This window comes from Cibotium barometz, chromosome 44 (genome assembly GCF_041138505.1).
Source record: "Cibotium barometz isolate CiBa-2024 chromosome 44, ASM4113850v1, whole genome shotgun sequence".
In the NCBI taxonomy this organism is placed as follows: domain Eukaryota; kingdom Viridiplantae; phylum Streptophyta; class Polypodiopsida; order Cyatheales; family Cibotiaceae; genus Cibotium; species Cibotium barometz.
Window position 1 is genome coordinate 21,334,093 of NC_141089.1, and position 21,380 is coordinate 21,355,472.

Consider the following 21,380-nt stretch of genomic DNA (forward strand, 5'->3'; position numbering starts at 1 on the left):
GTGGAATCATTAGCTACAGAGTCGGTAAAGCCTAACATTTCTTGAAACAATCTTTGTGATGGGGAGTTTTAGTAATGAGAGAAATTGACTTTGAAAGGTAATCGAGTGATCTCCATACTAAAGAATTGGCGTCTTTTCATACATAGAAACAATGACCATATCAATTTGATGTGGGATCTATTGGTTAGAACTTAGTAGTCAATTGATCTTGGAGGCTTGGCAATTATACATAAGGGTAACCTTACTGAGATCTATGTTTACTTTGTATTGGGTTGTAAATCCATATTTTGAATTAATGATTTACGTAAGGAGAGTGGGCGAAATCCACAAGTACTTAAAGCCTTTAGTATGGGTAGCTTTGGGAATGTAGGATGCCAGGCCTTTTAGGCCATGATTTGATGATGTGAGTATGAGTTGGGCAATACTAATGTGGCATAAGTTAGCTAGTGATTGCTGGCAAGCATTGGTGACTGTGGCAAACTAGGGCATATATAATAAAGGATTGTTGTGAAAAGGAGAATGATATAAAAAGTGGGAAGTTGCAAAAGGGAACTATGCATCATTAAGTAAACATGTTGAAGATAGAAGTGAGCAACTATTTGTGATGCAGCATATGCTTAGTTCCACGATTGCGAATGCATCAAATTCAGGTGATGTATGCTATATTGATTATGGTGCATCTAACCATATGACTAGCCATGATGGGTGGTTTAGAGAATTAAGGGGCTTGAAAAATCTTGGTTATGTAGAAATAGATAATGATACAATGCACTGTATTGCGCATGCTTGTAAAGTTCCTTTGTCTATGCAAGATAGAAAAATGAAGTACCTTGTTGATGTGCTTCCTGTTATGTGAAAGATTTCAATAACCAGTGCTGCTTGTTATAGAAACAGGTGATGATACAATGCACTCTATTGCACATGTTGGTAAAGTTCCTTTTTCTATGCAGAATAGAAACATGAAGTACCTTGTTGATGTGCTTCACGTGTCAAACCTAACAAAGAACCTGGTTTCTGTTGTTCAAATAATTACGCAAGGTGTACAAGTGAGGTTTAATCCTCATAGATGTTATGTGAAAGATTTCGATAACCAGTACTGCTTGGTTGCAAAGGAAAATAAAGTTAAAAGAATGCTTACACTAGATGTAAGCATGCTTGTTGTTAAGGCAACAATGTTTGTTGATGGTATAGGTGTGATTGCAAACATTGATGTTTGGTATAAACACATTGAATATGTCAATATTCAGCGGCGGCTAAAGAATATATAGGCCCAAAATATTATTACAGATTTGCCAAAGTTCAAAGTGGATAAAATGCACGTAGTATGTGAAGCGTGCCATTTGGCAACCAGGCTAAGCGTGTATTTTTGCATGATAAGCATGTAAGTCAAAGATCTTTGGATGTGGTACATTTGGATATTTAGGGACAAACGAAGACGACATCAATCAAAGGATGCCATTATTATGTATCTTTCATTAATGACTACACTAGAAAAGTGTGGGTGTGTTTCATGAAAGAGAAAAGTGAAGTATTTACTCACTTTCAAAGCTTCAAAGCTATGCTAGAGATAGTCAAAGGTATGCACATGAAATGCCTAAGCTCAGATGATGAGAGAGAATCTCTCTCCAATGAATTCAATGACTATTTGAGAGAGCAAAAACTTTAAATGCAAGTGCACCATGCCTCGTTATTTCTGTTGGGTGTTGGACTCACACACTCACACACACAAACTTGCACATTAGGGTTAGGTGCAAGGTAGAAAAGCTCACACACAGAAATGAGAGAGAGAGAGAGTGAGCCAAAAGTGTGGTATCCACAAAATGCAAGTCAACCCTTGCATGTGTGCCACATCCATATAATATAGAAGTACAAAATATTATATGTTAGAGTGTCCTTTCACACTTGATGTCCAAGGGAAAAAACCACATGGGAAAAAGTGCCCTTGGTTAAGCCCTGTTCACACATAGCACTACCATAAGTGAGCATATGCCTACAAATCCCCCCTGTAGTGGAAGTGTGAACCTGTACAAGGTAGCAGATCACTCTCTGTATGAGTAAGCCCAAAGCTTTGCGGAAAGCTTCAAACTTTTCTCGAGGTAAAGCCTTTGTGAATAGATCTGCAACATTATCCTGTGTAGGGCAATAAGATAAACTGATCTCCCCTGCATGTAGCCTCTCTCTGACATAGTGATAATGAATCTCTATGTGCTTGGTACGTGCATGAAATACTGGATTTCGTGCCACGGCCATAGCACTCTGGCGAATGGTAGTGGGTGTCTGTTGACACTCACGAAGATCAGCCAATAGTCTCCTCAACCATACACAATCTACTGTAGCTGTAAGGATTGCCCTGTACTCAGCCTCACAAGTAGATGTAGCAACAGTGGGTTGCTTTTTACTCAACCAAGATATGCATGAGCTGCCAAGAAAAAAACAATTCCCACTGGTGGATTGCCTGGTATCATAATCACCGGCCCAATCTGAATCACTGTATGCATAAAGCTGCAAGCTGCCCCCCCTGGGATAGAACAAACCAAGATCCAGGGTACCCTTAAGATATCGAAAAATGTGTTTGACTGCTTGCCAAAGCTTTGTGCCTGGGCTATGCATGAATTTACTCAACAAAGACACCCCAAAAGATATGTCTGGCCTCGTGTTACACAAGTAAATGAGGCATCCTACTGCGTGGCTGTAAATGCCGGCCTCAAAAGGCTCTCCAATATCATGCATAGTAAGCCGTACACCTGGTTCTACCGGAGTAGAAATGGGCTTACATTCATCCATGTGAAACCTTTTTAGCAAACTTTTTATGTACTTAGTTTGCTGCATAACAATGCCATCATCTGTATGCATAAATTGTATGCCGAGATAGTAGTGTAAAGGCCCCAAATCTGACATATCAAATTCAGCCTTCAAATCAGCTTTGAAATCTGAAATTTGTGCTTTGCTTGTACTTGTAATGAGCATGTCATCTACATACAAGATGACTATGAGAATATCGGCATCGGTTTTCTTCACATACAATGTGCTTTCAGCTGGACTATTCTCATAACCTTGGCTGGTTAGATGAGCATGTATCTTATCATACTAAGCTCTTGGAGCTTGCTTTAACCCATACAATGCTTTGTGCAACCTGCATACTTTATGTTCCTCACCAGGAACTACAAAACCAATGGGCTGATTTACATATACTTCCTCCTGTAAATCCCCATTTAAGAATGTAGTTTTGATGTCCAATTGATGCACTTTCCATCCTTTATGGGCAGCCAATGCAATCACTGATCTTATTGTGGTCATTCTCGAAGTAGGAGCAAAAGTCTCTTCATAATCTATTCCCTTTTTCTAGGAGTAGCCTTTAGCCACAAGTCTTGCTTTGTACCTGTCAATAGTACCATCAGAGTTTCTTTTGACTTTGTACACCCACTTTGTTCCAATTACATGCTTGCCTTTAGGCAATTCCACAAGATCCCATGTATTGTTCTTCATGAGAGAAGAAATTTCAGCTTGCATAGCTTGCAACCAATGCTCATTCTCATGTGCTTCTTCATAAGAAGAAGGCTCTTCTGAATCAAAGAGACCACCCATTGCGAATGCAGACTCCCCACGATGTACATTCAAAGCATGGCTGGAACTAGCCCTTGTTCTACCTGTGAGAGGAGCTGCAAGTTTGCTTTCTTGCAAAGTTTTCAGCAACCATCTTGGCACTGACTTGGCTGTGTCTATGGCTGTTTGCTCTTCCCTGACAAGATCTTCCACTTCTTCCATAGAAGAGGACTGAATGGCTGGCTGTTCCACATGTTCTACATGAGGATTTTCTTGTGTAGGGGCTGGCTGATCTGAATCCCCCCTAATTGCAATGGGTAAAAGTCCATCAAACATGTCCTGTAAGCGTGTATCATTGCTTTTATACAAGCTGTTTATGGGCTGTTCTGAATTTTCAGCAAATACCACATCTCTACTGACAAAAATCCTTCGTGTAGATGTACATGTACTAGCTGAGGTGAGAAGTAAGTTGAATCCCAAGATAGAAAAATGTATATTCATTGGTTATTCCCTTAAGCGACAAGGTTATAGATACTATAATCCCACTACGCGTGAGATGCGAGTAAGCAGGGATGTTGTGATTGATGAGATGAGTACCTGGTATATGCTAGTGAAGGATTCTATAGAGGCTGAAGCAAAGAATGAGGTGGGTGGCTTAAATGCTAAACATCAATCACACACACTTAGTAGACCAAGAGAGTTCTCTAGCAACGGTCTATTGTGGTTTAGGTAGAATGTTAGGTATTTTATTGTGTCATATGGTGGTACTCCATGTTTTGCAAATTCAGCAAGTTAACATGTATCACACAAGGGAAAAGAAAAGATCGATCAATCTTTTATAATTCTTGATGTTTCAACTGGTCACTCCTTTATTGATGGAGATAGTGGCTCAGAACAGAGTCTTGATGAGAAGTTTGGGATCCCGACAGTTGTTACACCTGGTGTAAGTAGTGTTGAGAACTCCTCACAGTGATCGAGGTGTACACAGGTCTACTAGAGTCAAATATCTAGTGGATACGTAAAAATATGATGGATATAGAGTAGATCATTATGCATATATGGTCAAAGCTATACAAGAGTAGATCATTATGCATATATGGTCAAAGCTATACAAGAGGTAGAGCCCATATGTTTTAAGGAGGCACTTAGAAATAAGCATTGGGAAAATGCCATGGATGAAGAGGTGGTTGTGTAAGAAGCTAATGAGACATGGGATTTGGTGCCTTTGCCTGAGGAAAAGAAAGCAATTGGATGTAAGTGGGTGAAGCATAATTGAGATGATTCTATTAGCAAGTACAAGGCAAGATTGGTTGCCTTGGGTATGCACAGAAATATGGCGTTGACTATGAGGAGCTGTGACCGCTTCCTACAGGAGGCCTACAGATCGGACGACAATATACACATATTTAGAACACTTAATTTAACTGTTATTAAACAATGGAAACAACATCAACAACACAAATACTAGAAATACAAATGACACCAGCATTGGGGCCGGAAAGGGCCGGCCCCCCTCTCAATACTTTTTGTATTTCTTGGAGTTTTTATATTTGTACAAGTGTCACGGGCCTGATAGGCCAGATTTCTCCACAAGGGAGTGAAAACAACCAAATAAAACTTGTTCAAGTCGATGAAGAGGTGTTGGTTGGAGTAGCCCCAAATCATAGGCTCATTCCCACCTTCACTGTGTGCACACGTGCCTTTCACTGGTCTAGCGAGACTGTGCACCAGCAGTCACGCCCGTACTAACGCAGGCCAAGGAATACACCGCGGAGGGAACGTGGCCTGGTTCTCCCCAATGATGCTTTGCTCCCAAATTCCCTGGTGAGTCAAACCTTCACTTGCTCTCAGAAGCTCTGAGAGCGCGGTTAACAACACCACACAAGGAAATATACTAGCCACACCAGGAAGAATTTCCTGAACATGGTTAGCATATACATGCCATGCTCTTGCACTACACAACTTAAATCATTCTCTGAATTTAAATTAGCAAATTTCAGATTTACACAAATGAGAAAAATTGAGAGCACCTGGTACGGTGAGTACAATCTAGATACAACCGGTACAATTTGTAGCAGGTACAATCAAGCACGTCAGGAACTTCACGTGTGCGGGTATAGCCAGCCAATTAATATTCGGGTTTTGTACTTTGCAGCAGCAGATACACCAAGTACATTAAATGCTTCATACGTGCAAGTACAACAAGTACTATTTGTACAGCTGGTACAGTGGGTTCAGCAGGTACACCAAGTACTACAGACGGGTACAACTAGGTACAACCAAGTAGCAGGTACACCAAGTACTACAGGCAGATACAGCCAGGTACATCAGGGGCAGCAGGTACACCAAGTATAACATGCGGGTTCAGCCAGGTACATCAGGGGCAGCAAGTACACCAAGTACAACATGCGGGTACAGCCAGGCGTGGAGGCGGCGGATGCAGTTTGGTGTGAAGGAGGCGGGTACAGCTAGGCGTGAAGAAGGCAAGAAGAGCCACCAACCCTCCCACGTGGGTATTTTCCCAAAAAAAGTCCTATGTAAGGCTTTTTTCAAAAGGTTATAAAACCTTTAATCAACTTATTACTTTGCCCCCCCCCCCCCCAAAAGCAAATGTCCAGCCCCTATTTAAAATGGGTGTGAACACAATACCTTATAAGTAATAAGGTTTACTCTAGTTAATGGATTTTACCTTTTAAAAGGCCAAAATGAAAATACTTACCACCTGTTCACACGCCACACCACCAAGTCAACAAACCAGCACTCTACGACATACTGGGGGCGTCCCCGTCCAGTGTACTGGCATGGCATAACAGGTAGACACACGCAAATAAGACATGCAAAAACAAATTTATGCATGCAGGCATAAATGCATGTGCGGCTCCAAAAATGGAAATAGACCAAATGGTGCAGAAGCCATTCAGTTCGGTTGCTAGGATGGCAACCGTGCAATCATTGCTATAGTTGTGGCTAAGGTATAGTCTTTACAACATATGGATGTAAAGAAAGCATTTTTACATGCTGACTTACAGGGAGAAGTTTACATGGTGCGTAGCTATCAGGGTATTAGGATCATGTACACTTGATTTTTTTGCAGGTTACACGAAGCCTTTTATGGCTTGAAACAGACATTTAGATCATTGTCAGACAAGCTCGGGGAGTGTCTTGTCACTATTGGATTTCATATATTCAATGTTGATTTCTCACTTTCTGTGGGAAAAGATTGACAAGGGAATTGTGCCAGCGGTCATCTATGTTGATGACTTGATTGTCACATGTGACAACGATGATAACATTCATGAGATAAAGATGCTTCTTAAGAAGAAGTTATTCAGGTGAGTTTTGATACTTTTTGGGTATTAGAGGTGATTAGATCCCGTGATGAGATTTGATTTTTGCAAAAGCAATATGCTTTGGACATTGCAGACGACAATGGTGAACACACTCCCGCAGAGATCTCGCTGGAAATTTCCTCTTATTCATGTCCCGCCACAAGAGAGCGGCAATTGTCAATGCCACACGTACCAAATGAAGTTGACAATTTTCTTAACCCCGGCCTGGTGGTCGTCATTCTACACCTACGCATAGTCGGCAAGGGAGGTCATTCACGTCACCGACAGTCTCCTTCTCGGAGTCTCTCCCCACCGAACTCCCGGAAAAGTACCCAATTGCCTTCCCTGGCTTGATGTTGGTGTACAGTTGGTTTCCCAAGATCTTCCTCCATGCCTCACAAGAGTGAAGCCTCTAAAGCCACCCAAGTTCAACAGAAGATGGACTGGAAAGAAGTCACCAATTGGACCCGTGAGATGGCTGCCATGTAGGTGGCAACAAGAGAGCGAAGCTCGTCTGGTACATCCCTACCTGCATCCAAAGGAGTCCTCTGGGAAGTTTCACCACTTCGTCCTTGGAATCGTTGTGCACCCTAGCAAAGAAGCACGAGCCTCAGCAGGTGGCAAAGGTGCTCGGGGTGCCATCTGTATCCTGTCAAGACGGTTAGACATGGCCTCCATACTTGCTTTTAGACCCTGGAGTGAAGCTGCACCCAGGTGATGAAAAGAAAAAAATTTGTTGGTGGTTTCCTAGGCTCTGATACCAATTGTAGAGACTCTTGTGCCAATGTGCTAGGGTTTGAGAGTAACGAGATAAGAGATAGCAGTGGAATCAAATACAGCACTCACAATAGCCCTAAATACTGATTTGTTATATGTACAAGAAAGAAGTGTTACAGCTGAATTTCAAGTACAAGAGATGACTGATGACATTGACCATGATCCAGCCTGTAGCTCTGCTGAAGAATCTCATGGACCAGCTCTTGCGCTAGAGAGTCGCTCTCTAGGCTTCAATCACTGAGAAATGCAGATGGAGATGACAGTTTTCCCATGCTCCCATATATATATATATATATATATATATATTATGCACTTCCAATGCTGATCGGCCAGTTAAAACGCTGTCAGCCTGTTTGTAATGTCCACGACCAGCATTAAATGCTACGTTTTCCACTAGTGGGCTGCCCAACCTGCCAGGTTCTGCCTGTTGACTCCTTAACGCTGCCCCCATGACCTGTGCAAGTGGTCCGATTGTTATCTCTGTTGGTCGTCTGCCCGAGCCAATGGCAGACTGCCATGTGCACCTATGCTGGCCAATCTGCTGCCCACAGCCCTGTGCATGCTGCCTGACTCCTCCCACATGCCAGCCCTGTGAACATAGTGTACATACAAGTGAGTTGTGTCACAGTGCGCATTGCCAAGGAACTTCACACCCATCGCTGAGGAATTGTGTCAAGGATGCGCATCTGTTCACTGACTAGGGGGCTTGCAAGAGGTTGCAGATTCGGCCAGAGCTATAGAGATAGCCAGGAGAGGAGAGCCCCCCTCCACAAAAAAAAAAAAAAAAAACCCAGCACATTGCCCGTTCCCAGTTTTCTGCTGTGCCTCCCCTCTTCGTCCCCATTGCTTACCCTCACCTTGTCTCTGCTGTTGGCCCCTTGACCCATCCGTGTTATTGCCCTGTGCCCTTTGCTTGCCTTTGTTTCAAAACTGCCCCCCTCTCCCCTCCTTTTTTGTGTCAAGATTTGAGTTTTTTTACCCGCCTTAGGTTTTCTGTTTAGCCCGGCTGCCCTTCTCTTTTCTCTTTCTCCCAGCTCTTGCCTCTCTGGTTAACGCCTGTTTTTCCATGTGGTAGCTGAGAGTGCCACTCTGGTCCTTCCCCTTCCAGAGGATTCCATGGCAGCTGCTACATCTTTCACCAACCGAGACCACCATCAATTTCCATTTCTGTAATGCGAACCTCTTAACTCTTGTCCTTGTATATGGCCTCTCTGGAGACCTTACCTTGATCTGCAAGATAGACCCGCCAGCTGTCTTTATATAGGAGATATATCATATGATTCATATTTCTTGCTTTCGTTTTTGAGGTATTCTTATTTTCATTCTTGATATTTTTACGCCTAGAATTGGACCTTGTCAGGGACATAAATAATCTTCGTAACTGCAAATTTTGTCTAGTGAGGTTCGGGTTGAAGGTTTGGAAACTCTGGATTATCTTGACAATCTTCAGAACAGAGAGCGTTTCACAGAGCAGGGGGATGCAATCACATTTGATGCAGAGGTAAATGGTTATTGAGTTAAGTCAGTTCTTGAATCCATTGGTATTCTTGTCTGAGCAAGTTGCTCATTGTATGCTTTATCTGGTTGTGTTGATTGCTCTATCAGCTGTCTTGTCAATTTCCGCTTGTTTACAGGTGGACAGGGTTTATCTTAGCACACCTACAAAAATTGCCATCATAGATCATGAAAAGAAGAGGACATTTGTACTGCGGAAAGAAGGGCTTTCTGATGCAGGTATTTGTCGCTGTGTAACAAATTTTTAATTGTATCTGGTTACTATGAAAAGACCTGGTTGAAGTGACTTCATACCAGAGTTGTAACCCATTCCGCTGCATGCTTGTGCTTAACGTAGAATTGCTGAACAACGGAACTGCTTATTTGTAGCTGTTGTTCTGATTTGGTTGCTGTGTAGCATTTTTTTTTCCCATGATGCTACAATATATCGGTGGGTTCTTGTGAGCATTGTAATTGAACATCGTCGGGTCTTTAAAATAGAATTGCTGAACAACGGAACTGCTTATTTGTAGCTCTTGTTCTGATTTGGTTGCTGTGTAGCATTTTTTTTAGCCATGATGCTACAATATATCGGTGGGTTCTTGTGAGCATTGTAATTGAACATCGTCGGGTCTTTAAAATAGATTCTTCCTTTTGTGATACGAGGATTAAAGTCATACACAGCGTGTGATGGTGTGATTGTTGCATGCCAAGTGACTGATTCCAATTTTGTTTGTGTCCGTTGCAGTGGTCTGGAATCCCTGGGATAAGAAGTCAAGAACAATACCTGATCTCAGTGATGATGACTACAAAAGAATGGTTTGTGTTGAGGCAGCAGCTGTAGAAAAACCCATTACGCTTAAGCCAGGAGAGGAGTGGAAAGGGCGGCAGGATATAACAGCTGTCTCATCCAGTTATTGCAGTGGGCAACTTGATCCTCACAAAGTGCTGAATGGATAAACAGTTTTGCAGAAACTCGGGTGCTATTTTTTTTTTCATTGAGTCTACACTATCAACCTAGAACTCCAGGTTTGACGCTGCTGTAGCTTGTCCATGTGACATAGCAGCTCTCCCCAGGTGATGTGCTGTTAGGCTTTGGAATGAAAGGCTGTCAATTCAGAGGATGGGGACATGTTTGGTCTTTGGGTTCAGACGGGCTAAGCATCAAACTTACCTGTACAAGTCTTACAGCACAAGCTTAACGCTCTCCATCAAAATGTGTTAAATTAGGCTTATGCAAAAATTTGATTTCATATGAATGGAGATTCCCCAGCCTTCACTTTCTCCAGAGAATATGACCATTTTTGTCCTTCTGACGTGTCGAAATGTTGGGAAGTGCAGAAACCAGTTACAGCTCGCCTTTTTGGAGCCTAAATTCGAAGAGTCCTGACTGGTGATGGGGAATGTACATTTTCAGTGAATTAATGGCTGAGATTACCTTAACAAATTAGCAGTGTCTATTGTGAACGTTTAAAGTTTTGTGTGAGTTCTTCATTCATTGCATCAGTTCAGTAAAAGCTGATAGCGAAGTTAATTTGGGATCATGGGAAAAGGTACGGGCTTGATACCTAGCAGCAGCTAATTGGGACAATCTGAGAAGGTTTGGGTGTGATCATAATTGAAATATGATGAAAACTATGGTCATTTTAGGTTTTGCTACGACCAGCAGCTAGGTTGTCTGGGTATGGTGTTGGGCTTGGTAGACGAGCTAATTGGACACTGCAGGTCACGTTTCCCCAGTAAGCATTTGAGTCCGTTCTTCCCATCTTTAATGGTGAAAATAATTATCATCTTTGAAAACAAGATCGGCTTTACTGATCTTGTGTGTTTCTTTGTTGCTGTAAGGTGTGGAAATCTGAAATTTGTGCCATGGTAGCGCCCGCACACTCTCTCTCTCTCTCTCTCTCTCTCTCTCTCTCTCTGTGCAAGATTCAGAAGCTTGCCATGATCAGAATTTGGTCATGGTCTGCAGTTCATCTTCGCCATGGCGTGCTGATAGTGGCTTGATAGTGGCTTGTGGACTCTGGTCTTTATAGGTACGGGGAATGACGAGGACGCCAGAGAATGCCATCTAACTTTTTCTGTTATTATATCTGCTTAAAAGATTGGGAAACAAGCAGATTTTATTATGGAGTGTGTGCGTGTGAGAATGTCTTGGTGTGCTTGATTGTGTAGGGTGTGATATAAAGGCCTTACCGTAAAGTATGTGAATGCATATAATGTGAATGTCTTGGTGCGCTTGATATTGAACGCCTTTGTGACATGAAATCCAACATGGCTATCAATGCATGTGTGGCCATGAGAGGTATAAAAAAACAAGCAATGGGACTTGAGCGTGATAAGGGTATAGTGAAGGTCTTAAAAGAAGGGTGTGGATATGAAGATAGTTGTGATGACCTTGTTGGCTACAACGGAATAAACGAATGTGCCATTGTAGGATATCAATGCTCACAAACCATTTTGTGAGCCGCCGCCATTTTTTACCCATCGGATGTCAAACTAGGGAGAGACGGATGGTGGTGGCCGTGGGCCATTTTGGAAATTCCTAGCGTTGGGATAAACTAGGAAAAGCCAGTAAACCAGGGTGGCTCAAAAGTCGGTGGCCGGCGTAGGTTCACGGTGGCGGTTAGTTGCTGGAGTGCGCTACGAAACGAGGTCGGTAGTAAACTAGGCTAAGGTTTACGGTTGTTAATCTGAAGTAAACTAGGGAGTAAAGTAAACTACGGCTGTACGTGTATATATGCATAAACATATCTCTGTACACTACTAGCGTGCCTGCGAGTGACTCTCTCTCTCTCTCTCTCTCTCTCTCTATATATATATATATATATATATATATATATATATATATTATACACACACATTGGTGAATTGCTATCTTGGGTGTGCCAGAGGAGGTCTTTAATCTCCCCCTCTCCTCTCTTCAAAAAGTCCTAAGATTGCTAGGACGTGCGATTTAATGGTACCCGGAGAGAATGGTAACAACGCTTTAAAGGAGGGTGACATGGTTCGATAAATCTCAGAGACCATTCCACCAAACAAACTCTCATAGAACTTGTCAAAACCCTTGATGGCCTTCAACCTAACTCTGAAATGGTTACGTTTGGTGGCCGCCAGAAGAGGATGCTCCAACTGTTGTCAAGCTCAAGATGGTACTATTCGCTCACTTGCACAGCTAGTGCCTCTTTGTCGAATGAGCTAAGGCTTTGCACGGCCTAGATTTGTACATGCCAAGAAGCTTCTTTGTTGCAAGGTTGTAGGGTTGAAAATAGAGGTCTAGACACACAATCAGTGCCTACTTCCTATTCATCGCCTCAACTAATGCTTCTACTCTCTCTTTGAAATTCATATCTTCCCATTTGTTGCATCTACGAGAAAAATACAACCATAGATATTTCTAAAAGTTCATGAGAAAAAAAACCTACAGGAAAATATATCTCTACTTGTCACACACCCCGGAGAATCTGTATGTCTTTCTTGTGGTTGTTATAGCATTTATATCCTAGCTCCTTCCTATAGTGGTAAGGTAGTAAAATGGCTTGACTCCTCCCCTCTCAATCATCAAGTACGTAATAGTCAAGGTGAAGTTCCGTGGGGTCCTCGAAGAAGTGTGTGATGGGTTCAACATTAACCCTTGGCGGTGCTAGGTCCTAAAACTGCTGGAGATAATGCTATGTTGGTTAGACGCATTGTTCAGGCTCTCGAATACAAGTTGTTGTGTGGGATGCCCAACAATGGCTTGATTTATTGTGGTAGGTACTAGGGCTAATACTTGTGGTGGTATTGGCAAGGCTAGCTATGGGCTAACTATATATTAGCAATAACCTAAGACAAGCTCAACAATCTCGAGCTTCGTGACTATAGTGTCCATAGAAGCCACAGTTACCGTTGTAAATGAGCTCTTAGAATTGGACATTTGCTTGTGGTATTTCTTGAAGAAAGATTGAACACCATTGAAGCTCTCTCTTTGGATGCATGCGATTATTATGAGGAGCTTTGTTGGTCTTCATTTCCTCTTACAGAGCCTTCAAGAAGTGAGCAAGTTATTTCCGCTAAAGTACTACCTTCAACTATAGGTTTTGTAGTTGTGATGCTACAACTGTTGGGTCTACTAATGCAACAAACTTAGAATCTAAAACTTTGACTCCCTTCGTATGAAAAAATTCATCTCTTGCCTAGGGTAACACAAACTTGATCAAAAAATTTTGAGGTGTCTTCTAGGATCGCCCTCTTCGTTAAACTTATGCGTGAGCTTCACAATCTGTGCAATCTTTCCAGAGCTACTCTATCCGTTCTCTCATGATAGGTGCTATACGCTCGGTCTCCCCGATGCTTATGCAAAGGGGATTGGTTGGTAGTGCAGTTGTTGAAGCAATTGGTACAGTAGGTGCGTGAAGAGAATTGCTGCTTGCGGGCGTAGTGGAATGAATCTTGGTGGAGTGACATGAGTCGAATAAGTGGAGGGTCATACATAGTCTAATAACATGAGCAACAAGCGGAGAGTTGTACAGAAGCTCCAATGGGTGCTATGATGAAATATGGGCTAATGGTGCCAAAGGTCTAGTTATTTGCAAAGATATCGCCCTTGGTCTTGGGTGAATTTGTGGCAATGTGGCAGAGTAGAGGGAGATGCGTTAAATGGAGGATATGGGGTAAAGGCTCCTCCAGTGGCCATGGTAGGTGATATGGATATGTTAACTAGGCCTGGAACAATGACCATAGGGATTGCAAACGACTGTGGTTGCCACAGTTGTGACCGAGGGCATGAGACTAATAGGTAACAAATGTGGTTGCCATAGTTGTAACTGAGGGCATGAGACTAATAGGTAACATTGTGGGGGTTGGTCATGGGTGTTGTGATAAGTGGTGTAGTACTCAGCACCAAAGGGTCTGAAATGATGCTAACAGTATATCTTGTGTAGGCACATCTCTACGGTTGCTCACATGTTCTTGGATTCATATATAACCTTATGGAATGGAAATTGGAGCTTGGTCTATAGTGTAGCCAAGTGTCACTACATATGTGGCATCAGTCGAGCTTATCGACGGTGGTATCTCCATCTCGCTTAGGGTAGAAACTTGTGCATTTCTTGTCCCAATCTGTGTCACACGATGTCAAGAGGGTTTGATGATTCCATGTCTTAGTGTCTCTTGCTCCACCATAGCATGAATACAATCCACGACCATCCGAAGATGCTCTTTCTTGTCCATGGTAGTAGAGGTAGCTTGCTTAATTTCATCCCAACTGAGAGAGCACAAATGAGGCCCATATCTAGGTCCGTTAGGGCTTCATGAGTCGCATCAAATTGTAAATTCTTAGTCTTCAATAGTATATATGAGAATCTTATGCCTAGACCCGTTTTGGATACGAACTGTGTCTAGTATCTTCTAGGGTACCATGAACATAGAATAGATGTTCGGTTTGGGTAGCCCAGGCAACTGGTGCAGTTTGGGCCGCCAATCTCTGATGGGCTTGATGTAGAGTTTCTTCCTCTTTCGCTCTAGCAGCTCGTATTAGGGCCTCTACTTCTTGCACTTCCTCTATTGTCCTGCCATCTGGCAATAAGATCTTTGCAGGGTTTAGTTCAACAGGTGATGGGTTGCCGTTCACAATAGGTTTCGTGTGGAAAGAAATCTCTACGTGCATCATGGGGTTTGTATGTGACAAGCCTACATTGGGTGGAGATTTGGAGTTGTGACCTCAACTCCTTCATCACTAGTTTGATACTCTGCATGGGAACGTCCAAAGGCTGGAGCCGAAGCCAAACCCCTCAAGCAATTGGTCATGTGGTCAATCAAGATAGTGGTTGGTCTTGCATTCGTTGTTTGAGCGAGGTTTTCTCTCCCTAGGTCTTGTAGCCCTTCCATTGATCCAAGATCAAAGGAAGTGTTACTACCTACGAGTCTTAGACCTTGCACCACACTGAACCGAGTCCTCGAAGAAGGTATTGAGTGAAGAAGGTATCGAGCTAAGGGTGGACTGGTAACAATCGGATGAAATGATCAGTTGGTCATTGGTTGGTCAATGTGGCCGACCTATGTTCATGCCGACCCAGGTTCTACAAGAAGCAAAATAACAATAGCAAGAATCATACAAAATGCACAAATGAGCATAAAATTCCACAAATAGAATTGATTTTCCTACTCTAATGTTTTGTTGTTAACATAACCTCGTTATTGTTTAAGATAGAAACAACACACAGGAATTCAAGATGAAATGGTGGCTAAGCGATGGAGCTATTCCCTAGCAGGCGTGCCAATTATGGGTGTCCCTAATGCCACAGGAAAGGTGTAGGTACCCTACCAATGTTGTGGGGAAATTTTAAACTTTCGTCAGGAGCACACAAGAGCTCAACTAGGCAGTCAATATACATGGCATTTGCCTACAATACACAGTCGGCGGAATGTCACTTACCTCATAAATGCTCGGATTCCTCGATTCTCGTGGAAAGCATCATCGATGGAGCACACGAGAGCTTGACCACCGTGTTACCATCGTGCACAAGAGAAGCTCCACCCTCCTCGCAGCTTGATCTCTCACTGACACAGACACACATGTGTATATAAGCACACTAGAGCTCCAAGCAAGCAAGGCAAGTGATAGGCAAGAAGAAGAGAGTAGAGACGAAGAGCACTCAATTGCTTATCATAGGAGAATACAAGAGAGAGGGATAAATTTTGCCTTATCTCCTTGGTTTTTAGGGTTTACACCATTTAGGTGGCCAAAGCTAAAATCTAGGTCCTAGGCCTCCTAGACCGGTTACACTAGTGCAAACTTTATACTCACTTGTATCCTTAATTAAGTTATCCCATGGTATGCCTTTCATATACAAGTGGTGTTCGTGCACATAAAATAATACATTATATGTGAATTTGATTTTTTGACACCCATGGTCAAAAGAGGTGAAAATGATGGAGTGACGCAGCATCGAGCTAAGAGGTCTCCAAGCAAGGGTTAACAAATTCCCATATCCTCTATCAAAGCTTTGCATAAGATTAGCCTTAGATATAGAATATGGCTTTATGGGATTATACCTATGAGCATTGGTGATTATTGTTCTTCCTCTTCCCCTTCTTGTGTTGACTCCTTGATTGGGGTCTACCATCCCTACAAGCCAGTATATCCTTTATATCCTAATTAGAGAAAGGACTTTGCATTAGTGCTGACTGCATGCAGGCAAGAAATTTGGGTCTTTGGTTTCATCAGCCTTCGTTGTGTTGGGCTTGTTCATATCTAGAAGGGTAGTTGTTTCTCCCACCCCTCATTGCAATTTTCCTGAATGGGCTCTAGGGTGGCATTCTCTTTGCCAAGCAACAACTTGGGCTCATGCCTTAGGGTCTTTTGTCACCCACATTTGTATTCTTGTTTTGAGGGATTATGCCCTCCCAAAGGTTCTTTGTTTATCTAGTACCCTTAACACATCCAGTTCTTTTTGAATTATTGTTTTGAGGGGTTGCGCTCTTAGTGTCTCTCCCAAACCTACAAATGTAAGTTTTTTGCTCCTTTTGCATGGCAAAGGTTTCCCTTTGCACTAACTATGAGGGGGGTGTTGTTTGTGCACCTTCAATGTCTCTTTGTCAAAACCTAGGTGTGTAAGTTATTTGCTTGTTTTTGCCTGGCAAAGGTTCCTCTCTATGCTGACTCCTCTAAGGGGGTATTGTTTGTGTACTAGCCCTTGTTATTAGGGTTCTTTGACCTTTGCTCATTTCTTGACCCATGTTAGCATATTGAGCCTTTTGTTCCGCATATGGTGGGTATCCAAATATCCCTCTGGCAATGTTCACAAAACCATCAGATAATGTGGAAGAAACAATTACTTTCTCCTCCCCACACTCTTCATTGAATGGAGCATCTTCCATTCTTCTCTACTAGTGTCAATTAGATTCAGTACTCTCTCTAGGAAATCACAATATGATGTGTGCTAATCAATCATCCTCGTGCAATTCTCCTCTAGTAGGAAGATCCTTAGTAGTTTGATACATTGTCTTTAGGAATAAGCTCTTCTCTAATTATTTTCCTTAATCTCAAGTGGATGTAAAGTAGCCTTAGCAGGAAAAATTCAAATCTTTGGATCCAAATTTACCCTTTGTTAGCCATTGGTTGCCCAAAGGTTAAGTTAGTCATGGTGTGAATGAGAAAGCTACAATAACCTCTAACAACAAGCCTAGAACATCTTATGATGGGCCTCATCAATTAACATTATGATGGGCCCGCTAGCTAAAGTCAAGGAAGTTAACCTAGGAACTTCCAATTATCTGAAGCTTGTGTATATAAAAGGATTTGGCTCACGAAAAGAGGAGAAAGAATTGATCAATTTCAACACGAAGGTCCAAGATTGCTACGTAGGGAAGTACACAAACATGAAAGTTGTGCCACCTAAACTAGTCAAGCACATATTGATCTGTTGGATCGATTATCACCTAGTTGTAGCCTCCTGAGAATCCCTTTGAGAAGTACACAAACATGAAAGTTGTGCCACCTAAACTAGTCAAGCACATATTGATCTGTTGGATCGATTATCACCTAGTTGTAGCCTCCTGAGAATCCCTTTGAGAAGCTATAAGATTCTTCTCTAACTCTCAACACATAGTTAGCATGTGAAGGCGATAGTGATCGCAAACTGAGGCGGAATTGATTTTTTTGAGGTTAATTGAAACTTTCATCATTTTTAGGAATGATCAATATATCGGTGAAATAGTATGATCAATCTCAAATCTCACATCAATGAAATCCAACTCTTATTTTCCCATTTGTCCATACTTGGGGGCTCTCTCTCCTTTGATGATTTTGTGTGTGTCACCACTTTTGGAGGAATCACCATGTATGCATACTTCTGTGTGAAAACATATTGAAACTCCTTGAGAAGAGCTATTAATTCTCCTTCTTGCTTAGGGTTCACATCTTTGGCAATGAATATTGACTTAGGTTCTTTGTCAGGGCTAGCCAGCTTTACTTCCTTGACCTCGGTGGGGTTTTCATAAGAGGTGTGAGGCTCTCCGCTCAGGCTTCTTTGGGCCCTCTCATTGTGTACTATTATGTCCATAATGTTATAGGACTTAGAGTACGTAGGCACTTGCCTCAAGATCTCTTTGAGCTTGGCTTCTTTATTTACCTCTACCTTGATCTTTTGCATCCACTAACTCAGAAGATCTTGGCTTGCTCGGAGCTACTAGACTCCTTTATGGCCATTATCTTAGCCTATTTCCCAATATTTAGTTTAGGTCTCATGTGAGTCAACGGCCTCAAGGTAGCAAAGCTAATGAAGGTTTTCATCTATGGGGAGAAAAAGCTTCTACACTTATTGTGTGGTTTCATCTTTCCAAGTCGGATGTGTGTGTGGAAAATGCAGAAGTTGATAAATATTTGCTAGATGAGTCACTAGCTATCCCTAGTTCAAAGTCGCGTTTAGCTTCCAAAAGGGATGCTACACTTAGCATGAAGCACTTAGCATGAACATGGATATTATCTCATCCCGTCCATTCTTGCAAACCTTTTTCCAATATTCTATTATGGGAGAGTGTCCATGGTTGTCAAAACACGAGTCCATTCTTCAGGAGTGATTGGACCAGAAGCGGCTCATGGTTTGGGTCCTCATCTTCAGTATCCAATAACTTTTTGCAAGATCTATAGATGTGTTGAGACCAAAGAGCTCGGTTGTATTAGACTCATCTCTATGAGAACTCCTCGATCCATTCAATGAGGCTTATGCGATTTTAAGTTTATTTTCAAGGCCTTCTAACCACCTTTGCATATGTAAGGTGATTCGTTTCCCAATCATGAAATAGCCTTGCATCTCTCATATAAGGTCTTCCAAGGATCATGGTGTACGATCCTTTTCTCTCAAAGTCTATCACCACAAATGTGTTGTGGAAGTTTTTTACATCTTGAACGATGCATGGTTAGCAATGTTCCCATCACCAAGCGTTACATCTTGAAGGATGCATGGTTAGTTGTGTTCCTGTCTCCAAGTTTACGCATGAACCTAGTGCCTATACATGCCTATAAGTGGCGGGCTCCCTCATGTCTCCCAGTAGAATTGGTGATTAGTTGTGTTCCCTCACCAAGCTTTACCACGAGACTAGTGCATGTATGTGCCTATGTGGGCTTCCTCATGTCTCCCAGTAGCCTTGGTGATTATTCTAACACCACCATTCAAGATTGTAGTGACTTACTTCCCTTTATAAATGACAGGTGGCACACAATATTGATTTCATCGCTTTTGAAATAGTGTCCCAACTTGTTCTTGTCCACTTTTAGCAATCCTTGCTTTGTTTTAGTTATGGTAGGAGAGTGCTAAATGTGGCATGGCTCATCCTCTCCTCGCTTCTCGTATGGGCTCTTAGTTCACAAAGACAATTAGTGAATTTAGGGCTTGGTGGTACGTCATGCCTCTAGTTTCCAACGATGTTATGGCCCATTTTGATCTCTGCTAAACGATATTCACAAGAGAAAACAAGAATAAGAAAAACATGTCATGGGAGCTTACCAATGTGCCACAATGGGTGCAACCCTTTGTTCTTCATAGAGATTTACATTGTTGTACTCCTCCCGATGTGTTGTCACAACAGCTCCGTTGTAATACATTAGGTAACACTCCTCTCACATACACCTATGGTAGCTACATAAGTATAAGGATAGAGTAGAGAAAGACTCAGTTGTACAATGGAAGAGTGTGTTATATTATGAGAGAAAACTGACTTATATACAAGGCCATAAGTATTCACAGACACATAAAATATGGCTAATCAACATCCAAGGCTCATAAGTGGCCCATTTCTTAAACAATGTTTAATCTCATAATGAAGTACATTCATAGGCCTAGCTTGCTACCACATGTTCGCCATAAGTTTTTCATCAAACCATTACAAATACCCATACAAGTTGTTGATTTGGACATCGTTGTTCCATAGCTTGATCATACACATCCTTTTGGTGTGTCCGTCTTTGCTCTTTAATGTAAAATATTAGTGGCGGCATGTATTAATCCCAGAATGGGTTAACATTCCCCCCTTCTTGATGTTGATCACGACCTCATGATTGAGGCGAAGACTTTGTTGTGGGTAGAATTAAGAGGCTTGCCATTGGTCATTATAACTCCGAAAGGAATGGGGAAGGCTTGTTAGTACATGAAGAAGTTAGTGATTGATAAGAGTACCTAAATAGGGTGGTGGGGGGCCTTTGTGAGTGATTGCATTTACTTTCTTTTTGTAAGCTCTTATTTTGTGTGTTTTTGTTATTTTTTCTTTTTTGGTAATCATAAGCATGGTTAAAATGTTGAGATTAGGAGGCTTCTAAGGATTGCAAGCAATGGAGAAGAAGAGTTGGAGAGTCGAGTGGAACATAAACACAACCAATGAATGAGAATGTGAATCTTAGATACATTAAGTCAATGTAAGATAGCAGTTTCTTTGGTTTGATGTTTTCTATGTTACAAAACTTTTGTCAAATGAACTTGAAGAGGACCTGTTCTACATTCTTTGTTCCATGAGCTTTATGCATTTAAGTGCTCTTATTATAAGCAGATATACAATGAAGTGCATGAAAGTGAGTCATTCAAACTCTTGATAAAGCTGCTTAATTCAATTGACTTGCGAGGCTAATGGAGGATTTCTTCACTATTCTTGAGAGTGAAATGTGGGGTTTTATAGTGAGGGGTTCCCATTGTTGGCAAGGTTTTGGATTGTCAAATCGAGTGGAAATACTTGTATAGGTAAATGGGACCCATCATAATACCACAAAAAATGATTGAAGTGAGTGATCAAACACAAAGGCAAATGTTAAAAAATCTTGATCTTACACCCTTCAATGGTATCACTCAACTACAAGCTCAAAACTAACATACACTTGAACAATGATCCATTGTCTCGGTAGGCAGGGCTCCAAAAAGAAGAAGGGCCATCGGAGAAAGAAGTTGGTTAAATAAGAATGGGAAAGTAAGAGAAATAGAAAATAAAAATGTAGGAACACCACAAGAATGAGTCTTCATAAGGGAACTAGATAAGGACTCAGATTCCCTAGATACATAAACTGATTCTAAACACAACAAGGACATACAAACCAAAACCAAGGAAACAAAAAATGAGACACTAAAGGAAACCGGAGCACTTGAAACTAAATCACACAAAGAAAAACTGGAGAAACAAGAGTAGAAGAAGAAAGATATTGCAAAGCAGGTCAAGGGCACAACAGAAAAAAAAGGCAAAGTTTCTTCATGAACCTACACCCATAATGTTATT

General features: G+C 41.8%; 1 protein-coding gene across 3 annotated transcripts in view; it reads left to right on the forward strand.

Annotated features, from left to right (window-relative positions):
* LOC147613070 (putative glucose-6-phosphate 1-epimerase) overlaps window positions 1–10,590 on the forward strand; it is a 36,977-nt gene extending 26,387 nt beyond the window's left edge. For all 3 annotated transcript variants that reach the window (XM_086782368.1, XM_086782369.1, XM_086782370.1), the window contains exons 7-9: window positions 9,048–9,150; window positions 9,284–9,383; window positions 9,892–10,590. In XM_086782368.1, the coding sequence (XP_086638494.1) occupies window positions 9,048–9,150; window positions 9,284–9,383; window positions 9,892–10,103 (415 nt within the window). In that variant the 3' untranslated portion in view covers window positions 10,104–10,590. The remainder of the gene's footprint in view (window positions 1–9,047; window positions 9,151–9,283; window positions 9,384–9,891) is intronic.
* Window positions 10,591–21,380: the final 10,790 nt, after the last annotated feature.